This window comes from Scyliorhinus torazame, chromosome 13 (assembly GCF_047496885.1).
Source record: "Scyliorhinus torazame isolate Kashiwa2021f chromosome 13, sScyTor2.1, whole genome shotgun sequence".
NCBI lineage: Eukaryota > Metazoa > Chordata > Chondrichthyes > Carcharhiniformes > Scyliorhinidae > Scyliorhinus > Scyliorhinus torazame.
The window spans coordinates 225,704,540-225,716,036 of NC_092719.1; the positions used below are offsets into that span (position 1 = coordinate 225,704,540).

The 11,497-nt window shown below is 44.1% G+C and overlaps 1 protein-coding gene across 4 annotated transcripts in view; it reads left to right on the forward strand.

Annotated features, from left to right (window-relative positions):
- Positions 1-9,229, forward strand: part of usp19 (ubiquitin specific peptidase 19) — a 178,350-nt gene extending 169,121 nt beyond the window's left edge. For 3 of the 4 annotated variants that reach the window (XM_072473109.1, XM_072473110.1, XM_072473112.1), the window contains one exon: positions 2,290-4,255. In XM_072473109.1, the coding sequence (XP_072329210.1) occupies positions 2,290-2,523 (234 nt within the window). In that variant the 3' untranslated portion in view covers positions 2,524-4,255. Of the gene's footprint in view, positions 1-2,289; positions 4,256-4,324 lie in introns of those variants that run through there. The other variant, XM_072473111.1, reaches the window with a different exon arrangement.
- Positions 9,230-11,497: the final 2,268 nt, after the last annotated feature.

Genomic DNA, 11,497 nt, shown 5'->3' on the forward strand with positions numbered 1-11,497 from the left:
TTATTGCCCATCCCTAGTTGCCCTTCAGAGGGTGGTGGTGAGCTGCCTTCTTGAACCTGTGCAGTCCCTGTGGTGTAGGTGCATCTATAGCGCTGTTAGGGAGGGAATTCTGGGATTGTGACCCAGTGACAGGAAGGAACGGAGATATATTTCCAAATCAGGATGGTGAGTGGCTTGGAGGGGACCCTCCAGGTGGTGGTGTTCCCATGTGTCTGCTGCCCTTGTTCTTCTAGATGGTACTGTTCATGGTTTTGGAAGGCATTGCCTAAGGAACCTTGGTGTGTTCCTGCAGCGCACCTTGAATATGCTGCTGTTGTGCGTCAGTCAGGAAGGAAGTGAATGTTTGTGGAAGGGGAGCAATCAAGCGGGGCTGCTTTGCCCTGGATGGTGTCGAGCTTCTTGAGTTTTGTTGGAGCTGCGCTCATCCAGGCAAGTGGAGAGTATTCCATCACACTCCTGACTTGTGCCTTTTAGATGGTGGACAGGCTTTGGGGGGGGGCGGGGGGGGTCAGGAGGTGAGTTACTTACCGCAGGATTCCCAGCCTTTAACCTTCTCTGGTAGACACAGGTTTAATGATTTTAGTGAAATTATAATTGTGTTTTAAATGTACATTTGTGATTTTGCTACAAACTATCACTGGAACCTCCTCCCTCCTGGTAAGTCAGATAGTGCCTGCTCCATATTGCATGTCTATTATTTTTTCTGTTCTCTACCAATCCCCTCCGTGCTGACCACATCGGCATCAGCTCTATTCTGGCACAAGTCACGTTTTCTGCCGAGGTGGTGAGTGTTGGTTATTCAACAATATGAGGGCATCTGCTTCTAGCCTCATGCTGCTCTACCCTGACATTCAAACACCTGCACTTTCCAACTGTAATTCATGCTGAACAGTATCACCATTGCTGCCACCCCCACACCACCACTGTTTCAGCCCAGGAAAGCTGTGCCTGCCTGGTGCGCACATGCTGGTTTGTCCATGTGGTGTATAGTATGCGGAATCAGCTGTTGTCTAGCCACTGAATGGCATTATACCTGACCATTGTCCCTTAATTTATCTTTTGAGATTAGCAGGCAAAGTTTTTCAATGACATGTTAAGGCTTTAAGCATGTGTTTAATATTTTTATATTGTGTATAGAGCTCATGTTGACTTAGTCACAGTGATAATTGAATATATTTTATCCTGTTGTGTTTGCAAAGTTCTGTTTTTCTCTGTTTTGAAATAGTGGTAATTTCAAACAAGCTAACTTGAGAGTAGTGCTGCTTTATGAACCCTTCCGATTGGTGAGAGTTGGGGAATGGCTAAACCAACCAGTTAAACGTAAACTTGCAGCATCAGCCTGCAATGCTTCATTCACATTGTTCATTAGGAGCCTGTTCTCAAGTATGCTTGTCCTAAATTTAGTCAATTGCAACTTGGAATGTGCAAAATGTTCTGGGGGAACAGTTTACAGTAAGTAACCTGTTGGAAACCGACTCCCGCTTTTAATATGGGCAATGTTAAAATGATTATTTCAGGAAACCACTCCATTTCACCCAATCTCTGCCAAAGCTGCTCCACTCTGAAACTTGTGCCTACACGGACTGTGGAAGGCATCTGTTCTGAGACTCGTCCTGTGTCTGACAAAGCAGCACACACTCTGATTCTGGAATGGTGGTTCAGAGTAAGGCTGCTCAATGATTTCTAACCTGCATAACTGTGATTGCTCTTTCAAGTAATTCAGTGCTGTCGGGTGTCTCAGCATGCTGCTTGAGCGCTCAATAAAGAGCAGTCTTATTGAAAATTGCACCAGCTGCCACTCCCTCTGGGCCAGAGCTGCTTTCTGAGCACAGATTAGGGATGAAAACTGGAGCCTTTTTGCACTGCATGGCTCATTGCTAAATGGGGCAGAGTGTAAAACATTACCTTTATTCACAAAACTATTCCCCTGCATTTGGTTCTAACATTAGTTGTCCAGGTGTCTTTCACACCAGCAACCAACCCATCGCAATACCACACATAGATACACACTTGCGCGCGCTCACGCAAGCTCATGCCCTTGTGTACACGCATGCTAGTTGTACCTATCACTTAAACATGAGCGCATGCTTTTCCAATTTTTCCTGAAGTATAAATATTCAACCTATCACATTGTTATTGCTTCACTGTAATTGCCCCAGAACCTCTTGCACATCTGCTGCTTACTGGACCACGAGGCAGTTTTGTGTTAAATCGGGAGCTAAAGTTAGAGAAGGCCTGTATTACACTGTTCTTTTGCGAGAGGCTGATGGGAGTTTCCACAAATCGCAGGCTTCTCTAATATGGCAGGAGTTGGAGGCAGAAGAGACTGGGGAAGAGGCACCACGCACACCAGGCAGGCATAATCAGGGACTTAGGCCACTGCAGTCTCGGATCAACGAGGATTTCTCAGGAACTCAACTCACAGACTACTCAGACCAAGATTGCATCCGATACTTTGTTCTCAGCACCTTGGCTGCAATACTGGCTCTCTTTGTAAATGTCCTGTACCCACTGATCATTTAGGGCAGGCAGATCACCGCAGTAGAGGACGACACTGCTTGTTCACCCACAGCTGCCCAACAACTAATCCGCAACACTTGTCCTTCACTACTTCTCAACGTGTCTGTTTTCCCCTTTTGGTGGAGCCATTTCTTTTTTTAAATATATATGACAGGTCCGCCCTGTAGTGCTTGGGGCTTTTTAGGTACTCCCAATTCCACAGCACACTGCTATCTTAGGAATCAACAAATTATTAATTTTTTTATTGCAAAACTTTAATGTGAAGAATTGCAGATGTTGCATGTTCCATCCATGAGCTTTTTCAGAGAAGGTCAGAGGTAGCGATAACTTTTCACTGCTCATTAAATCATCATCCACCTTGGTTCTTACAAATGAAAAATAAAAGTTTAATACTGGTAGTCTTGGACCTCCGACTATTGTTTGGTATTAATGCCTCTTTGATTATGAATAATTCATTTATTAAGAATTTCCAGCTATCCCCAAAAATAAGCGCTCAGAAGCAATGCAGGTTCTTTTTTTAAATGTGCTTAACTTGGTCAGTGGGCTGGTTTGTCTCTGCAGCCGAGAGACTCGGGCATGAGCTCGCTCGCAGTCTGCATCTCGCCCACTAGTTCGCTCGCAGTCTGCATCTCACCCACGAGCTCGCTCGCAGTCTGCATCTCGCCCATGAGCTCGCTTGCAATCTGCATCTCACCCACGAGCTCGCTCGCAGTCTGCATCTCGCCCATGAGCTCGCTTGCAATCTGCATCTCGCCCACGAGCTCGCTCGCAGTCTGCATCTCGCCCACAAGCTCGCTCTGTGCATCTCACCCACGAGCTCGCTCGCAGTCTGCATCTCACCCGAGAGCTCCCTTGCAATCAGCATCTCGCCCACGAGCTCGCTCTGTGCATCTCACCCACGAGCTCGCTCGCAGTCTGCATCTCACTCGAGAGCTCCCTTGCAATCTGCATCTCACCCACGAGCTCGCTCGCAGTCTGGATCTCACCCACAAGCTCGCTCGCAGTCTGCATCTCACCCATGTAGCTGAAGCCACCAACTTGGTTTAATTTCCCAAAGGAAGGGCGGTATGGGTAAAGCTAACTCTGATTGTCTTCGAGGCAATGCTGGCAGCCACTCAGAGAGCAGCATCGCTATCTCTTTCTCTTCCACTCTCTTTTTCTCTCCAGACCAGGGAAATTTCAAAATGAAGGGACCGAAAATTTAAAAATGTTAGAACAAAAGAATGCATTAATTATGCCTACGATGTTTTTGTAGCGAGAGGCAGTATAACCCATGTAATCCTTTGTTATCCTTCACAAACTGAAATGTGTTGACTGTATCTTTGCAGGATGTTGCAAATCTTAACACTTAGGATTAAAAATCCTTTGTCCATTCATACCCTGTTGTTTTTTTAAACAAATATCTAACATTGTATCTGAAATGTTGCTGTACAAAGGCTGCTGACTATGAGGATATTGTTCTGCCATTGTACAGAGGTGGGAGTTATACAGGGCTCTCTCCCTCCCACCCTGCACACTGTACATTTCTTAAGATTGAAAGCATTGTAATGTTAATGTGTTTAAAATATGTAAAACTTGAGAGTTTAAACCTAATTTTCAATTTTGAGTACTTGAAGATTCATTTTACCTCGCTGACGGTGAAAACATCAGCTTGAAATTTAAATATGTTTCACAGAATTTACTGGTGCAATTTAAAAAGAGAAATATAATAAATTTTTATTGTACTTTTTCAGCCGATTTTGAGTTGAACGGCACTTTTGTACCTTTTTTTTTGTCCTAAATCTTGGGATTGATATATTTGCAGGCTTCTAGTCAGGCAGCACGGGGAGCAGATCTGGACACCGAAGAAGCTCCCCAGCTGACTCCGGACTCGGTGTCTAACTTGTTCACACGCCCTGCGGACCACTGCACCCCAGCGTATGGAAACGTGGAAGAAGTAGACTGATGCTTGGTCTGATCATGGGGACTGTGATTAAACTGCATGTTGCAGCAAGGAGCCTGCCACTTTGGACAAAAAAATATATATGTTCAACCCCTCAACTCAAAACTAATTTATTCCCCGTCCTCCCCCACACACCTTCTCCCCTCTCCTCTCCGCTGGGTCCTTGAATTATAGTCGCTAGGAATGAGCTGGCTGGGAATGACTTGTCTTGGTGTTTTTGTATCATTAATGCCATTCTGGGAGTGAAGATGCTTCTGAAATGGGCTTTTAAAGGTGATGTGAACAAATGCATTTGATTCATGATTCTGTCGCTATTGTGCGTATTATGGATCAGTGCGACACATGATTGTGGCAATAACACCTGGGCCACCTGTTTGCAATTGTTGTGGCTCTTTATTTTTTTTAATAGATCTCTCTTCAAATCTGCTTTATACAAAATAAGTCCTTGGATTTGTGTAACATCTCCTGAATCTTTTCCAAAAAAAAATACAAATGGAAATACTTTTTGTCAATTTGCAAATTCCGGTGGTGGTAGTTATGGGGTTGAGAAGCTTTGTCAGAGGCTCTGTGGTGCTCATCAGTATCTGCCTCGAGCACTGGATTCACTGGCTGAAATCGTAGCTTGAATGAGGGAAATGGGCTCTGAGGAGTCGTGTTTCTGGAGTGGAGGATGTTGGAGTTGTGGATCTATCAATTAAACGACTTGCTGGATGAGGATAGAGTGGAGTGAGCTTTTCTTTTCGGGGGGGGGGGGGGAACTCTGCTCTAGTAGCTGGTGTGTTACGTTTTACATGAAAGCTAATTTATTTTCCATACCCTCCTTTGGAAAATGTTATTAATGTTATGCTGGTCCCTGGCTCAATGATGTGTTGGTATTGGGGACCTCTTGTGCCAGTGGCACTGGAACTTTGCATGTGCGTGTCCAAGTTGGCAACTGAAAAAAAGAAATTATTTGAGGTCCACATAACAGACTGTGCTCCAAATCTCCCAACACCTTCATGCTAACTACTGCGTATTTCAACACATTTTGCATTTAATAATTGGGGGATTTCTTGCAGTGCAGTTATTCAAAATAATTACCATACATATCTTGTGATAAGCCTCTTAATGATTCTTATCTAGTACCAGGAAATCCATTTCATCCAACTGGTTGAGATTTGAAGGTGCTGACTCTACTTGACTGAATGCTGCTATCTTGGTAAAGTTTATAGATGTTTATGTAATCTTACTCCCAGGTGAAGACTTAAGATCGGGTATGAAGTGTGTTTACAACCAACAAAGAACACAATCAGCTTCAATAGTTGTTCACTTCCTCCTTAACCAATTGTCATTGTATATCTTCCTCCCATTTCATTGCATTCAAGATTGGATTTGAGAAGCAGGAGCATTTGAGGGCAACTCGAAGGTTCCTGCCCTCCCCCACTTCCTTGTTCATCCATCGATGTCTCTGCTGTTTGGTATTTCATGCAAAACCCATCAAACCCACGCCACTGAGGGGTGCAGCGCAAACACATCATTCAGTGCATGTCATTCTCTCCACATGTCCTGGCTGAGCGAGGCAGGTGAAGGTAGATCACACAACCATTTTACCTTGTCTTTGGAGGGTTCTGGGTTGGAGAGTTTAAGTTTTTTTCATTGGCAGCAATAAATTTGTCCACTAGTTCAATTATTTGGCTGTGAGAACCCACTGTTGACGTAGTTTCCAGAATTACTGAAGGGGGGGAGGAATTGGAAAATCCTGAGATACCTCTTAAATCTGACACAAAAGCAAATTATTGCAGACGTTGGAAATCTGAAATAAAAACAGGACATGCTGGAACTCAGCAGGTCTGGTAGCATCTGTGGTGTGAGAAAGTTCATTTTCAAATTTCAGATGGATGACGTTTCGTCTTAGCTGGTAGAATTTCAAGTTAACCTGATGTACCTTGTATGCTGAAAAGGAGATTGATGATTAAGCCAACCGCAGTATTGCAAGTTGCAGTCACGTCATGTTACTGGTGCAGCAGCTGTATACCCCTGTGGCAACAGCCGCAGCCTCACGTGGAGATTATACAGATTTTACTCTGCTTTCATCTTGCCCTAATTGGCATCCCCCTATAATCATAAACAGAATCAGCAAGTACAAGACAGAACCTAAACTCCAAAGATAGCAAATCACAGCAACAGGACCTGTGTAGGTGGTGAGCTGGGCCCACACGATGACCACAGATCAAGTGTGCACGATTATGTGCTGCTCTTGTGTACTGAATCCAAAGTTGTAGGAGCTGAAAACTTGTTCATGAAAATTGACAGGTGTGGTGATACTTGGTCAGTATGCCAATGCACCTGTATAGAGTGCAAATTCCATTAGCCTTGCAGATTTGTTCAACTCCAATTCAAAGTGACCCGGTATGTTGCTTAGGAACAGCCAATTTTACACGCCCGCTATTGGTGCAATTAGATGACTTAAGGGAGTTCAAATAGACCACGGAGCAGAAAGCAGGGTGACTCCTAGAATGTGTGCCACTATTGGGCTAGAATATATTTGGATTGGTTTAGACACACTGGGTAAAGCTTTTATATTGTGTCAAAAGGCACCAAACCCCAGGCAGAGATTGATGTAGCAAGGAGCAGAGAAAATACTCCCCATCCCTGAATTCCAGGACACCTCACCCCCTTATTCTCTCCCCCTCCCATCTGATCTCTGGATGGGACAAATGTTGATGTGATCAGCACATCTTTCTCTCATTCTCCCAGTGGTGGCGATTGTCTTTGACAGGCCTCTATTTAACAAGTCCACACGAAGGTGAGGTTTGACTAGTTCTCGTATTTGTCACAGTTTTCTATTGGTGTTCTGAAACACATCTTGCAGTTGTTGGGCGTACAGCATCATATTCTCAGCCAAAGAGAAACCCAGCACCTCATCGCTCAATTGGAAGATACACTGTTCACATCACCTTTAAGTGTGTGTGTGTGTGAGTGTGTGTGTGCTAATTGCTGAATCACAGGCTGATTCGAGGTTCTTTCTGATATAATTTCATCCAAAGACCTTTTCCTTCAGTGAGTTGTTTTTCTGTTGGATTATTGGAATTTACTTACCACAATTCACTGCATACCAAACTCCAGTCTCATTATTTGGGCCCAGTTCGTGAGTGGATCCATTTAAGTCAATTTGACTTGACCTTTTCCATTGGGTAGAGGAACGGTGTAAACTAGTACAGGTGCCATGTCTAAGCTGGGTGCCAAAATTGGATTTCCCCCCCCCCCCCCCCCCCTCCATTCTCAATATGGGCATCATGGGTAACGCCAGCAATTGTTGCCCATCGCTCTAGATATCTTCAAGTAGGTGCTGGTGAACCATTTCCTCGAGCCACTGCAGCCTTTGTGGACTAGGTGCTCCCACTGAACTGTCATGTCAGGAATTCCAAGACTCTGACCCTGTCTCAGTTTCCCCTGTGATTGGGAGGGAATTCTTAATATCCTGTATCCCACCATTTGCACAGGACTAGCTGTGATGGGCAGCACGGTAGCATTGTGGATAGCACAATTGCTTCACAGCTCCAGGGTCCCAGGTTTGATTCCAGCTTGGGCCACTGTCTGTGCGGAGTCTGCACATCCTCCCCGTGTGTGCGTGGGTTTCCTCCGGGTGTTCCGGTTTCCTCCCACAGTCCAAAGATATGCAGGTTAGGTGGATTGGCCGTGATAAATTGCCCTTAGTGTCCAAAATTGCCCTTAGTGTTGGGTGGGGTTACTGGGTTATGGGGATAGGGTGGAGGTGTTGACCTTGGGTGGGGTGCTCTTTCCAAGAGCCGGTGCAGACTCGATGGGCCGAATGGCCTCCTTCTGCACTGTAAATTCTATGATTATGATCTATGTGAAGATATACAAGGGCTTGGTTGTGACTGTCTCCTTTCTTCCAACCCTGCCCATCACCTCATTAATCATCGCAAACCTTTCTGAATAATAACCCAATTGAGTCAATGCCTTTGGGTGAAGTGGGAAGCAGGCTGGAGCAATGGTGTAGAGCTTAAATATTCCCAATGTCGACTCTTCTGCAGAAATCCACTGTGTGTCTGCATTTGGAATTGAGAAAATGAATGAGTGAAAATGCTTCACGTTTTCCATTTTTTGAAAAATGCAAGTTTACTTAGTTGTGTTTTAGAAATGCTGTACTCTCATAAATTATAGGGCACATCCTGAAGCTCTGGTTATTCATGTCCTCTCAAGACTGGTGATGGAACCTAGGAATGGGTAAAGCCAAGGACTGGGTGCATACTGACACTGCTTTCCTAAAGTGCACTTGGACTATTAAACAAACCTAACTAAATGTTTCTATTCGAGTTCTTTGAATAGGAAGATTGTTAACTTTAAGTGGGCTTTTTGATAGGTGTATGTTTTAGTGAGTGACTTTTATATGTTTTCTCTGTTATCCTCCCTGGCTCACATCACGTTTTTTCCCAGTCCTGCTGGCTTTAAAAAAAAATCTCTCATTCTCTTCACTTTCCCTGTCGCTCTGTCCTGTCAATCTCTCAGTTACTTTGCCTCTCCTCCTCTCCCTCAATTTTCCACCGACCTCTACTCTCTCCCCTGCCCCCCCACCCCCTGCCCATGATTGCTTTCTAATCCCCACCCCCTTGCTCACTCAATCCAGCATCATCTTTGTTCAGACCTTTCCTTTTTCCTATCACTGTCTCTCAAAACAAATTTGTTGTGAAATGTGAAAGTGAAATGTCTGCATTTCAGTTTGTTAATTTCACCATAATTAAAAACGAGAGTTTTGTTTTTGTCTGCTGTGCTGTATTTTGTTGGTTTTATTCCATGCTTTGCAAGAATTTTCTTTTTAATCCACATCTGGAAGTGCGAGGGCCTTGGTGCTGCATTCCTGACTGCCATTTGACCCGATATTGTTGGGGTATTGCTTGCACCACCTCTGTCAGGCGCTGCAGTGTAAATCTGCTGCAGGAGCCGGAACTCCTGGAGTAAGTAGAAAGGGTTTCTGTTTGCTGGGATTTTGATGCAATGATTCCTCTATTTTAGGTGTAATTGTGGCAAACATCCCTAACTGTTCTAATGCCTTTGCTGTTTTCCAATTCGCTGTCCTTATTATCAACTGCCCTGTAATTTCCAAATATTACATTTTAGTTCGAAATTAGATTTAATCTAAAATCACTGACCAATAATTCCCATTTCTCATTATCGAACTGTACTTGTGCTTCTTTCCCAACTCCTGTTTTAGTATTTCTCACCGTTGATCTATTGATATGTTTTTTTGCCTATTTTTCCTTCTATTTAATTGAGTTGTTTTTAATCTTGCTCAAATTCCACTTTTTTTTTTAAAATGCCCATCGCACTTTCTCCTTAGCCTTGCACATTTTCCTTTTCAAGTATTTATCCAATGGCGCTTTGGAAATTACTGCCCTGGCCAACATTTATTTGTTAATCAACATCACGAACAGTAGAGTGTGCAGAATTATGGGCAATAGGCAGGAGAACGACACTGAATTACTCATTCAGAGAGCTGGCACAGACAGTGGGCCAAATGGCCTCCTATGCTGTAACAATCCTGAGGTTGATCATTAACCTGTTGCTATTTATATGCTTAGTCAATGAAGTACATTTTGTCAAAACATACGGAGACGTCTGGCCATGAAAGGTGCGATAGAAATGCAATTTTTTTTTTCACTCCCCTTTAAGGCTATGTAATCCAAATCGTAGCAATTCAGTGGAAGAACATTTCTTATCTCTCTTCTGGTTCTATCTCAGTTGCACTCTGTCTCGGTCTTGATATCTTTGCTAAAGCGTGATGACCAGAAATGGATGTATTATTCCAGCTGGATGATCGTAATCCACATGAGTTACTGCCCATAATCCAGAACCAACCATTAGAAAGCTCGCCTGGACTCTAATGAGGACCTTTGGGCTACATATTTGCATCGCATCCTCTTAATCATATCACGTAAAAACTGATTTACCGAAAGAAATCTCAAAGAAAAAGCTGAGAACTAGGACTTTGATTTCCAGAGTCCCTTTCACAGCAGACCATTCCAAAGTGCCTTGTGGCCGATTAATTGTTTTTGAAGCGTGGTCACCTTTAATGAATTTGCACACAGCGAGCTCTCTCGAGCAGCATTCTGATAATGGCCAGAAATTCTGTTTGTGATGTTGATTAGGGGATGAATATTGACCCTTGAAATCGGGAAGACCACTGCAGCCCCTTGTCAAACAGTGCTAGATATTGCATTCACCTGAAGAGAGGGGTGACCTTTGCTTAACATCTCATCAGAAAAATGGCACCTCCCCCAGTGCAGTGCTCCCTCCGTATTGTGCGGGACTGTGTTTCAGTTTCTGTCTTTGGGAACTTCAACCCACAACCTTCACCTCCCGTGCTGCTCACTGAGTCTTGCCTAACGCCTTGGGTATCAAAATCAGTCTGACCATAATCTGTGGCCACTGCTCAAAGCCATTGACCTGTTTCCCCATTATAATTTTGCCAGAAAAGTACTTCCCTGGAAAGCACTGACACTTTCTGGGTTATGAAAGGACGTTACAATGAACATTTATAGAACCTTATAAAACATTGGTCAGACTACAGATGGAATATTGTATGCAGTTCTGGTCACCACACTATCAGAAGGATGTGATTGCACTGGAGAGGGTGCAGAGTAGATTCATCAGGATCTTGGCTGGGATGGAAAATTTCAGCTATGAGGAGGGACTGGATAGTCTGGGTTTGTTTTCCCTGGAGCAGAGGAGGCTGTGAGGGGAGGATCTGATAGAGGGATATAAAATTGAGAGGGTATATGGTAAGAATCTTTACCCCATGGCAGAGGTGTCTTAAGACCAGAGGGCAGAGGTTTAAGGTGAGGAGTAAGTGGTTTAGAGGGTTCTTGAGAAAACATTTTTTTCACCCAGAGGGTGGTGGGAATATGGAACGTGCTGTCTGAGAGGGTGGTGGGAATATGGAACGTGCTGTCTGAGAGGGTGGTGGGAATATGGAACGTGCTGTCTGAGAGGGTGGTGGGAATATGGAACGTGCTGTCTGAGAGTGTGGTGGGA